This window comes from Tinamus guttatus, unplaced genomic scaffold, assembly GCF_059628265.1.
Source record: "Tinamus guttatus ecotype Peru unplaced genomic scaffold, ASM5962826v1 Tinamus_guttatus_pri_ptg000168l, whole genome shotgun sequence".
In the NCBI taxonomy this organism is placed as follows: Eukaryota; Metazoa; Chordata; class Aves; order Tinamiformes; family Tinamidae; genus Tinamus; species Tinamus guttatus.
Window position 1 is genome coordinate 730,717 of NW_028288702.1, and position 12,898 is coordinate 743,614.

The 12,898-nt window shown below is 38.3% G+C and overlaps 1 protein-coding gene across 1 annotated transcript in view; it reads right to left on the reverse strand.

Moving 5' to 3' along the window:
• Positions 1–5,889: 5,889 nt before the first annotated feature.
• LOC104577440 (myotubularin-related protein 12-like) overlaps positions 5,890–12,898 on the reverse strand; it is a 37,798-nt gene continuing 30,789 nt past the window's right edge. Inside the window, exons 11-16 of the mRNA XM_088522831.1 lie at positions 12,551–12,629; positions 10,810–10,880; positions 9,564–9,736; positions 8,621–8,788; positions 7,601–7,762; positions 5,890–6,590 (exon numbers count right to left, since the gene is read on the reverse strand). Of these exons, the coding sequence (XP_088378957.1) occupies positions 6,012–6,590; positions 7,601–7,762; positions 8,621–8,788; positions 9,564–9,736; positions 10,810–10,880; positions 12,551–12,629 (1,232 nt within the window). The 3' untranslated portion in view covers positions 5,890–6,011. The remainder of the gene's footprint in view (positions 6,591–7,600; positions 7,763–8,620; positions 8,789–9,563; positions 9,737–10,809; positions 10,881–12,550; positions 12,630–12,898) is intronic.

Consider the following 12,898-nt stretch of genomic DNA (forward strand, 5'->3'; position numbering starts at 1 on the left):
TTCTTTAATCATCTTGTAAGGCCTTTACAGGTGACCTCAAGCCAAAGCTAGTTCTATTTTTTTTCTCATAAGTGTTATATATCTGAAGTTGTGCATGTTATTCAACATTTCAGTTGGCAGGCACATTTGAGGTGGTTCCCAGGATTTTGTTCTTTTTCAGTGCAGCAGTTCAGGAGTGAGCACATAATCTGATTTAACCATGGGCTGCTTATTGATAGGAACATCTTCCAATGGTACAGTCTGTTTGTTTCCCTTGCACTGCCAGAGGGTGATTTAGATCAAGAAGTTGATCTTGATAGAAAACTAACCCACAAAAGCAAAAATTTCCATAAAATTAGTTGGTGGCTCTATGACATTAACCTGGGGAAGGAATGTGATCCTTTGCTGCAGTCCTCTGTTGTACCAGATCAGATACAAAAAGCAAAAGCAGGTGGAAGGGGAACTTGAGGGACCTTGTACTTTGGAAAGGCTGGATTTTAATCATTAAGTGTGTAGGATATTCTATAGATAACTATCATCTGGCTTATAGGTATTCCTGCATTTTCCTGAGGTAGTAACAGAAAGAACAATAAGAAAAGAAGAACGGACAGCAGGTATAAAACTGGTCTTACCCAGTTTTAAGTCATTAGAAAACCAGGTCAAGAAAGATTTCTTAAGATTCCTTAAGAGTGAATCCACAGTGGAAGGTCTGGATGGGGAAACTGGGAAAATGCAGGAAGTGGACTTTAGGAAATAAGTTGGATTCATTTGTGTAGAGGACTTAAGGAGCTTGATAGGAAGCATCCCGTTTTGATTTGTGAATTGGGGTCATAGTGAGAGTTAAGCTTTTTTCCTGCATCATTCTCAAAATATGAAGCAATGAGCATTTATAATCTCTGCATAAGTTGTTCTTCTCTGTCATCACATTCATGAATAAACATTCTTCAAAAGAATGCCTATAGAAACAGAAATAAAAGCCATCCTGCTTGCTCCAAAGTTAGCTAGATAGCTAAGCCACAAGGTTCTCTGACATTTAAAGGTTTGGTAATATTTATGAGATACTTTAAGACTTATGTTCATAATTAGCCAAACTCTACATTAATTTTAGCTGTGTTAGCTATTGTTAATTTCCTTTTTTCCTTCAGAATGTGAATGAATTAATGCTGAGGATTAAAGCTACCTTTCAGAAATCATAAAAATACCAGTTGATTTTCAAGAAATTTCAAATGTGCCCAGGCCTGATGGTTGGCTCCTACAGCACAGAAACAAAATCGAAAATATATTTCAGAACACAAAATAGCCATTAATAAAATAAATAAATAAATAAACTGTTGCATTAAGAGAAAACAGAACAGCCAATCTGACTCCAAATTACCTGATTTGCCTATCTACCCGTTACAGTGCTTTTGGCTTGAAAACTGTAAACTTGAATCCTGCCCAAGTTGCAAATACAGGTGTCTTCATTTCCTTTCCTTCCCCTCATTTCCTTCATGGCCCACATGGTGTAGCTAATCAGTTTCCTCTCCACCCACCTGTACCAAAGCTCTGGAAACCAATAGCTAATTTTGACTGTATTTGACAGAAACAAGCTCTAAAGGTTATTAAATTCCAGTAAGCCACCTGGAGAATATATGGCCAGGCCAAGCCACTTCTATTTACTTCACTCCTCAGGAGCAGGGATACTAAGTTTGGCTTGTTCAGGAACAGTGACAAAACTATTAAGTACTAATGCAACAAGTAGCTTAAGAACAGAGCAGAAATGGAGGACAGGTGTTTCAGTATGAGAAAGTGTAGGGAACATCAGAAGATAGACAGAGATGCTGGGAATTGAGATATGGCCAGAAGAGGAAAAAACTGTAGGAAATTCAGTCTTCATAGTTCATAAAATGATTTAACAAATAAATTTTCTGAATAAAGGTTATCTACCTGCCTTAAGCAGCCAGGCAACACAAAAGGGAAATACTTAGTTCATTTTACTAAATTGCTGCAAGAAATAAACTGATAAACTAAATCTACCAGTTGGTAACATAGCCACTGGATGTGAAGTAACATATTGCAATCTAGCAGCAGCATTCACCATTCTGCAGGGTTTCCACATGAGGACATGGCTCCATGGTAGTCCAAAACATGGCAGCATCAAGCATCAGTTGCCTGTAGAAATACTTGCCAAAAAGTTAGCAGTCATCAGTTCATCCCTTTCTAGGCTCCTAACAAGAGAGAGCTGCTGCGCTCAGAAGTCAGAGCTACCTCAAAAGTCCTCACAAGTTCCCATCCCTCTTTCGGACTTAGAACTATTTGTCATCTCCACTACAGTTTCTTAATGCAGCCTGAACTACCCCATTTTTACTCTGTGTTCATTTTGTAGGTGCCCTCCACAAGTTGTTTCTCCAGCTCAAACAGCAGCCATCATCATCTTCCAAATTTTCCTAAAATGATTCTGCTCACCCAGGAGGGGAGTTCTGCATTTCTGCAAACACTGACAAACTGGAGGACTGCATGCCATCAGGCTTTGCTGAAAGTACCTCAGCCCCCAAAGCAATACAAACATTTGAGTCAAGAACCAAGGTAAGGAAATCGAGACCATGTGAAGGGCTAAGGGTTTTGCCTCCCTCTCACTGCTAAGTTAATCCTAGAACATCATACAGTTCTGTAGATGAAATTTTAAGATTTAAAAGAGCTTAGTTATCCACCTCTTCTCTAGCCCAGAAAATTAAGTCCATTCTGCATAATTTCTAGATTCAGATTTATATAAAACTTAGCTCAAGTGGATACCAGGCAGTTAGTACTGCACATGAAGTTTCCTGCTAAACACTAGAACATAGGGAATCTCTTGTGACAAGAGAAGTAACACACAGTAAGACAGCTGAAGGTCTCTTGCTGCCGCTTATAAGAGCTTTATTCTGAACACAAGCAGAGAAAAGCTTTAAAGAGAGGGAGCGATTGGGAGGCCAAGGTGGCTGGGGCTGTCTTCAAAGAGCACAGACCTGCACATTCCATCAAGCTTTACAGCAAGAGCCCAATGTTTTTGCTAGAGTGAACGTTCTCCTGAATCTAAGTCAAAGAGTCAAAGTACGGGCACTGCTCCGGCAGTAGGAGTGCAGCCCGGGCCCGCCTGCAGCTCCAGCAACGCAGCCCTTCCTCGCCACCGAGGCAACTGCGGCACTACCCTGCCAGGCATCAGAAACAGCTGTGTCCTGAGCCTCAGTCTTGCACATCCCCTTCAAAAAATCATACCTTTATCTAGTCCTTGAATGTGTGATTGTACGAATGCTGTTTTTATATAGAAGGCTGTAGTTTACCTACAAGTTGGATATTTCTCCCCTCATACTCCATGATTTGTGCCCACCTCGGAGTTCATGTTCTATACATTTGCTTTGAGAAATATTCAAGTGCAGCAAATAGTTTCAAGAATTTGCATAGTTTAATATAGTAAGAATACACACCTTCCCCTCAAGTGGAGGAGCCACATAATGAGACAGATACATTGCCAAGACTGAAACAGGTCCTTTTAATAAACCCTCCCTAAAGTGACATTTAGCAGGCACTTTTAGATCACCTTAAGAAAGAGCAGCTTCCTACAGTTATCCTGTTACATGGTACTGACTTTGGCTGCTCCTGCATTGACAGCATCTCTTCACTAGCACAACCAACCCAGACTTCTGCACTAAAGACTCCCACCAAGAGTCTTTAAATATCCTCTGGAGAACTTGAATCCTCCTGTATCAAGTTTACACTGATACAGAACAGCGCATTGCAAAGAGAGCTTAAACATACATTCTTAGTTCACGACCAATATGTCAAAGAATATTGTATTGAAAGTCGCCAAACCGCCCACTAGAGAAATAACAGGATTTTTTTAAAAAAGACCTGTAAAGCTTCTAGCTTGCATTCAATGTAAAAATTTGGAGGTATAAACAGAAACCTGGAGTAAAAATATTAAGTACATTTCCAATCCCATAGTGCAGAAAACCCATAATAATGGCATTTATTCTACATTAGAAGTGTTCCCAATTCCACATATATGTCTCTTCTATATAAACTTTGATAACTTATGTACAAATAAGATGTCCAACATCTCTCCTTTAATATAAATACATTATCTTCATAACAGAAACATTACAACAGTTTAATCAAAAGTATAGAAAAATCCATTACCATTTTTCCCCAATAGCAGCGCTTAAAAAAAAAAAAACACACAAAACCTTGATAATAGGTATTTCTTCTGTGTAACGCATTGCTCAGATCACATGCCAAGTATTACAGCATGAGTCACTTGAGTTATAGCAATAAAGTCTGAAGGACAAGTGCAGGACAGCCCATTCCAGCAAGTGCTAGCTTTAAGACATGTATCATGGAAGTAAGTGTTAAATACTAGCCTGTTTTTTAAATAAAATGCTCTGAACTTGTCCTTTTACTAGTCCTTTTACTACTAAGACTTAAGGCAAGAGTTGAGCAGCTTCAGTTTGGCATCAAGTTGCATTAAGCTCCCCCCCCCCCCCTTCATACATATACATTTAATAGATTAACATTTATTTTTAGAGTGCTGCAGATAATTTATTTGCTATACATATTAACTATAATTCAGTATGAAGTGACTGATTAGTAACCTAGTTTAATATCCCTGATCACGTTGAGCTGATCCAATTTAAATGACAGTTTCTCCATCACCTAAGTCTTCAAGCTTGGATCTTTCCATTTGTTCTAGAGTACAGAGAAAACATTCATTTTTCTACCCTTTCCAAGTAACTATTTTGTGACTTGTATCCATTCTTGGGATACTGTAGAATTTACACATTCAAAATAGATTTGACAGAATAAAACTCAACTTTACAAAGGGCAACTACTTACAGCAAAAATATCTACTGTGTGTGTTTATGTAAAAATCAGAAAGTTGACAGGCATTTCTTTATGGCTTTTTTTATTCACTGAGGTACTGCTGTAACATCCAGCAACAGGATGCAAGTGATCATGAAAGCCACATTCATGAGCTATACACCCCCGATTCATGACAAGTAACAATAGCCTGCAAATCCAGCTTCCCTGCAGGATTACAAAACTGTTTTCCTTCTATGTGGAGGGTCTCAGTGCAAGCTACAGAAAAACTCAAAGGCAACGGGCATAAACTGAGAGTCTGGAATGAAACCTCACACTGCGTTAAGAGGAAAAAGAAGTATTGACAAATTAAGAGTCTCAGGCCACTTCCTACAATCAACACGGGACACTGGGGACTTGATATACCAAAGCAGCAGGAGCGTACAGCGCAAGAGCCCCACAGTAAGACTCAACATGTAGTTAAGCCCTTGCATCTGATCCTTATGCTAAGGGCATGCAGAAGCTGAGGAGAGGCCGCTATCATGAAAATACTACCCGAGAGGAAGCTCCACAGGCCAGGGGTCAACACAAGGCTGACAAGCACCTGCCTTCAGTTCACACCATACTAGACCAAAGAACTATGGTGACAACAGGTTGATTTCTCAGCTGGGCATTTGTGAGTAATTTTTACATTTAGTTACCACCTTCCCTGTTTATTTCACATGGGGAAAGGGAAAAAAGCAGATGTATTAACAACTCTTAGTGACAGCAACTTCCCATCTTAGTATTTCTTGCTCAAGGGAAAGATGGGTGATTAAAAAAAAAAAAACAAAAAAACACCACACCACACACTTTTCTGATGTGAAGGTGGCATACTAAAGACATACAGCAGTAATCATGAGGAATCTGTTGGACTCCCCCCCCCCCCCCCCAGTGGCCATATGGCCATTGTATCAGAGTATCAGAGACTTGTTTTTATTAGACCTAGGTTAAAAAAATGTACTTTTTGCAACACTTAGTGAAACGGAAGTTCAAAATATGCTCAGTTAAATCATGGCCACTTTTGCCCCCCCCCCAACTAAGCTTTTTTTTTTTTTTTTTTTTTAAACCCCACAAACTGACTGAAGCTGCAGATGCTTGAGCTCCATATGTTAGAATATAGCGAGACATTTAAAACACAGACCTTAGGCACATAAATCATACTTAAATTTATATATAATTTATGACGTATGACCACTTAGGTCAACAAATTCATCATCCCTCTTGACCAAGTCATCTTCATCTTCCAAATCTTTCCAAGTGCTAGTGGGTAAAGCTGGTTTAATAGACTGTCTCTGAAGTAAAGCAAATGGAAACAAGGATGACAAACGAGCAGAACTTCTCAGCATTGGGAGAGCCTGCACATCTTGAGAAATAGCTTGGCTATGTTCTTCATCCATTTTCACTTGCAAGCTCTGTACTTCCTCCATCAAGTTCAAAATCTTGGCAGCTGTGGCTATTGTACCACCACGAGGAAGCTGGACTTCAGGAATCCATCGTAAATACCGTTGCGCCCAGACTTTGATTTCTGGCCCATCGATGGAAGGTAATAGAAGACCATGATAGTCAACAGGTTTACTGTGCCAGCTATCGTAAAACTCTCTGAAGCTATTATGAGGTTCATCTGAAGAATTTATGATGAACTTGCCAATTCTTTTTCCCAGAATGTTTTTAATTAAATGATCCGTTTCCTCCCTGAAAAATCCTCTCTTCGGAGGAGACTTCGTTTGTGTCAGTGGCAAAGAAAGCTGCCGTTGATGCTTTGGGAAGGGAGGGAGAAAAAGAAATAAATACACCAAAATATTGATAGAACTTGAGACAACATCAAGAGGGAGGCAACTTTGCATTGAGAGAGTACTTACAGGCAAAAGAGTCACTTAGACACAACTAACCTTTAGCTATATGGTCCAAAACTTTTACTCTTCAGTGTTTAATACCAACACTTCACACTGCACACTGTTTTAAGACACCCTCCTTGCAATGCAGCTACAGCAAAGTACCAACACGGAATAAGACATTTTCTTTGAAAAAAGAAAAGATTTGCATACATTGGAGCTTTTTTTTAAAAAAAAAAAGCATTAAAGAATGTAAGTTAGCCACACAATAAATAAAGAGCACTTGATTTAGAAGTTCTTAATTCAAGAGTTTCTCATTGCTTTCCACCACATACAGGATCTACATGTAATCTTGTAGATTGTGCTGGCAGTTTCAGCTGAGAATGCTTTTTACAGAACAGAATTTATCCCCTATTACAAGGAGATTGGATTTGAGGATTTTTTTCTCAATTATAAACAAGCTTTTGCTACTGAATTCATGCTATTTTTCTATATTGAAACGGTCCATCCATTATCATCACTATCCTGAATATCATTATACTTACCAAGATAAATTTCAGGCACCAGTTAAGCCTGCTATGTCTTTCCATCAGGCACTTGGTTCAACAAAATGAGTCACTTCCAGGTGAGTTGCCACAACGCGCTAGCTCTAAGTCCCATTTGGAGATTATCACTACACTTGCACAGAAGTATTAAGAAAAAAAAAAAAAAAACACACACACACACACACACTACACTCATACATGCTACACTAAACCAGTGATTTTAACTTGAGACTGGTGCAAGTTGCATTCTTAAAACCCAGGGGAGAGTGAGGCATGTACACATTCTGTCAAATAAAATCTGGAGCCAATGCTTCCACTGTAAGTACAATTGAAGTATGACTAACTCTGCAAGATGATTTTATGATTAAAAAAGTCAAGCAAATAACTTACTTTGAATTGGGTAGTTTTCCGTTGACGTTTATCAGGTTTTGGCTTCTCTGCGTAAAGAGGGTTGCTCAGCAAAGCCTGGGCCTCGGGCTCAAACTGCACAGACCAATCCCACACAGTAAGAAATTTGAAAGGACCACTTTGTGTCTTGAGGCTCTCACCAGTCTGCCAAAACAAACAGGGCATCACTAGAAAGGAATCCTGACCAAGTCAAGGTGAAATTAAGGAAACCATTTCTCCATAGAAGAATCCACAGAGCTGAATGCACAGAGATCAAAAGTGCTGTTGCAACAGCTGGACAACAATTAGCCTTCATGCTTATTCACTTCTATATAGATGACATTCCCTGTTACTTAGATCACACTGTAAAAAATGGAGTGTTGCATTGAGAAAAACAAGACATTTTAAAAATTGGGCAAATGGACAGACACAGATTTTTTAGTGTTGGGGCAGGGAGAGTACAGGAAAGGAGGCTTAAGGGTTGTATGGCAAGAAGCCTCTCCCAAGTCTCTAAACTGCTCAGCACTGCATAACAGCTTTAATTTCAAAACCAGCACCACATCCTAGTTAAAAGGCAGCAATCTTTGCCTTTTTAGGCTTTGTACAGCCTTGCAGAGAACTTCAATATTTCCAGCTTTTTAAACTAGAGATACATAGGAATCAACATTCAAGAAATGTTGCTTTTGAAGCAGAATGAGTGTAAAACAGAAGGCCGTTGAAGAAAAATAATGCAGGACAGCAGGATGTCATTTTCATCTAAATGCAAGAAATGTGAGCCTACAGCCACACACCTGAGGTAATACATTCCTAACTTTTCCCCCTTTTACGGGATGAAGCAAATAATATGATTTCCTGTATCACATACTGGCAGGGAAAACCTGAAATTGACTACTTACATTAAAATTACTTGCCTTCACCTTGAAGGCATCAACTTCCATGTATGGCTAGTGAGTTTAGGCATCCCTTACTCCTTGGTCTAAGCTGTTCTGCAACACACTGCACCCCAAAATAACAAACCCTTACCATATTAGTGTCTTTCTGATGCTGTGAGTTGAAGAAGAAAGTGCTAAAAATAGGTACATAAATGCTGTCCGACAAGACCGTTAAGTAAGTTTCTGTGAACTCAAATGCTGGAGGATACTGTTGAACTAACTGCCAGACACAATTTAACAAGAGCAGAAAAACAGGAGCCTAAAGAAAGAAAATACTGAATCGGTTACAAGGAAAGCATCCTATCGTGCATGCCATGTACTAATAGTATTCAGTGTCTCCAAATACAAATCTCAAAGTTCTAGGGAACTACACACACAGAATTGCTGCATATAACTTTAACTGAACTCTGAAAGAGACTGAGCTTATCCCTTGGCAATATATATAATTGTTGTTGAACACAGCTATTGACAAAAAGATGAACATTTTCTATCCTGGCACATACTAACTAGCACATACTAGCACCTACATCCTAGCACATACTAACTTGCTATGAAAATAGCAAGTCTGTTGTCTTTTGAAGTTAGCAAAACAGGCTAGATTAGTTCTGATCAAAAATCTTTACAATCACTTTGCAGCTACGACATTCATTCTGTACAACGATCTGTTTTATTTCTGAAAAAAATGTACATGAGACTGCAGCAGTCTCTGCAAAATCATATAAAACTAAACTCTAGATACAAGTGAATTGAACATTCTTGTTGCATTAGTTGTTACAGTTTAATAAAATTTAAAAGGATATGAGAAGTCTTTCAAAAGACCCCTGAAGAATGAATGGGAATTCTTATTATTGTTTTTTCATTACCAAGACATGGTTGAACTCTAAACAACAAAAATAGTGACATTGTTCAAAACATCAACCCATGAAACAAAATAGATCCTCAGGAAAATTAGATTTTTGTGGACTGACATCCAAGCCCCTCTTCATGCTTGGCAAACTTTTAAAGAGCATGCAATGAAACTAAAGAAATTGTACCTCCTCTTTGTCATTTTTATGCAAGTGGTTGCAACGATCCAAAAAGCTATGTCCTCCAGTTACCCACTCCTTCTGAATAAGGCTCTGAAATCCTGACTTTGTTCTGCTGTATGAATCCATCATTACTTGAACCAGACTGGAGATAACACAGCAAAAATCAGTAGCACTCTCTTCTACAGAGGAGGAGAAAGAGAAGAAAAAGTCACGTTATTTCCCTGTCCCAAAGTTTTAGGAATGACATAATAAAAGCATTGCTAGCTTTGGCTAAGTAAACAAACTTGTACCTGAAATTTCTTAGAATTGTTATAGCAGAGAGGAATGTTTCCAATACCTATTCTTGTAAAACCTGAAGGTTTTGTACACTTACCAGGATATAATCAATAGAAAATTACACAAAACACAGCAATAATAATACAAATAATCACAAAAGCCAACACTTACTGCTATAGCTTTGATTCCTGCTCCCTTTAGTCTCTCCCAATGCACATATTGCCCCTTGTGCCCTATGCTACCAGGCCAATGATGCACTCCTACCCTTCCCGTCCTGCACATGCCTCTCCATGAGGTGCAGCTGGGACAAAGCATCTTAAAACATGCACAAGAGAGACGTGGTAAGGAGCATGTGGCAGCATTGAAACTGTCTCCTTGTGCAACAGGCACTCTCCACCCTTCTGGGAAGCATCTTCTCCCCACACCAGATTTTTTAAATGGCAGTATGTATTCGTGTGGGGAGCCTAAATCAGTAATCTGGAAACAGGTTTAGGGTTAATGCTGACTTTATATCTCTATTTGATCACTATCCCCAATTCAGAACAAACTCTTCAAGATGTACACAAGAGCATCCTCTTGCATGTAATTTTAATACAGACACTACATACTATTCCGTTTCTCTAGAAACGAATTTAAAATCTCTTCTCACTTTTTTTTTCCCCTCAAATTTTAAGTACAGCAAAAGGTCTAGAAGACCTTTAATGAAATATTCGAGGAGACAGAAATGCATAAGAGGTAACATAACTCGCATACAAATTTATCAGCAGCTTTCACATTCACAACACATTTAGTCTGGGACTATACTCTGTTACCTGGAGAAAACAATTCCACAACTATATGAGGCTTTAATTACTTGAAGGACTGATACTTATGAATTTTACCAGCCTCCACCATAAATAAACTGACAGCTTAAACTACATTTAGCAAGTAAAAAGAATTAAAACAAAAATATAGGATATACTCATGAAATTTTTACCTATAAGGAGAACATTTGAATGCTGTCTTTCCAGACATTCAGCAACTTCAATTGCTTTTTTCAAGAATCGCCTATTGTGGCATATGGAAAAATAAGCAGACATATTAATAGAGCTTTTACAATTAAGTTTTTCTCACTGACTTTCCCTAAAAGAAAGTGGAACTTCATACTATTGAAAGCTGCCTAGTCTATCAAAATGACTACAAAAAACATGCTCAGTTTGTGTAAGTGAGAAGATGTTTGGTTTTGAGAACTAACTTTAAAAAGTTATCTTTATTTGGCAATCAACCTTGTATCTCCAGTTCTCATCTCTGTACAATCATAATACAGTATTTTATTCTGGACCAGCATCAGCCACCACCCAAACTGTTACCATTGCTCATGTCCAGATCTCAATCCTGGAAAAAGTCAATACTACTGCACATTATCTCCTATAGAGCATCTCTCTTACAATGCTTTTTTGGGGGGCAGAGTGAAGAATCAACATTCAGATGTTGTAAACAGAGACAAATTTATTCCAAGGATGGTCACACAAAGATGACCGAGCAGGATTAAAGATCACAAAACCACATGCGAGTAGCAGTTAGATGTAACAAGGCAGTTGGTTTCTGCTCCAAACTCTTCATAAAACTGGTATTTTCAGTAAAAGTTTGCAGACAAACTAGGATTTTTGCTGCTGCTTGGGTCACTACAAAGAAGTTGATAGCTTTTTTCATAAGTGTGGAGTTGTCATATTCTTTGTTTTAGCTTCTGGACTAGCCGAAGAGGCAATTCTACTGACTGCAAGAGCCAAGAATAGGCCGATTCAAGAAGAAACTGGATTCAAGTATGGAAATGACCAGTCTCAAAACAAAGCAAAGACAAGAACTCAGGCTGATATTTACTTTTAATTTTAATTTACTTTTAATTGTAGTTATGTCACTGCTTTCCTCAACATACAAACTTCACTAGAGCTTCTCTTTTAGCACATGTGTAAACTCTAGAATAAGGACCGAATAACAATTTGGCAGCATTTGTTGACAGTTATTCAGAAGAGAAAGGACTTGAGCTGAATGCAGAAGACTGAAGAAGCTCTTCCCAACAGCAAGCTGATCACATAATAAACTAGTAGATAATTCAGCTAGTACAAAGTAACACTGAAGACAAGAACAACTTGAATATTTCACTAAAGCAAGCCTTAAGTTAGCCAATACCATGCCAAGACTTACTCACTGTGGACTGCTGAGAGAAGAAAAAAGAACTTGAGGAACAATCAGTAGAGGAAGGGGACAAAACTGAGAACAACTGTCATTTTATAAACTTGTGGTGGGCTAACATCTTGAGTACTGCCGTGCATCCTGTCCTAAAGGATATTACAGGAGTACAGAGAAGAATGGCAAGGCTAGTCAGAGACATGAAATAGGTTTCATGCAAGAAACACATAGGATCTTCAGTTTGGAAAGAAGGTGACTAAGAACAGAAGTGAAATTACAGGATCTACAACTTTAAAAGTTTTGCTGGAAGAGCTTTAAAAAGAGTGATCTACTGCTTCTCACATCTTTTAGTGTGGGAAGCTTAACACTATTCTGCCTGTAAAAATACAGGCTCAAGGTATGGAGATAAGAGATATAAATGGCATAAGTCTATCTCATTTTTTTCTTACTGAAAGTGAAGAATGCCTTTGTATTTCAAGAAAATAGCTACAAAATCCACTATAAATTCATTTAGCAATTTCAAGGACAGATAATTATATGTAGCAAACCTGATGATCTGCAGCCAGTTCGTGCTCTCCAACAATGAAAACCATTTCACATCAGTCACCCAAAAGTCTGTACTGTTATCTAAAAAAAAAAAATATATATATATATATATACACACACACACACACAGTGCTAAATTGTTATTTCTGCCATCTGTTGTATTAGTCTTCAAGTATGAAGAGCTTTGAAACAACCAATATCAAGGAGTCAATCCTAAACACTGTTTAAGTGGACACTCTGCTTATGTCTAAAATAGGAAGCAAAGTAGTTTTATCAATACAAAAAAAAAAACACTTTGTAGCATCATTGGCTTTTTAGAGAAAGTACGCTGGAGGTCCACAGTAGCCAAA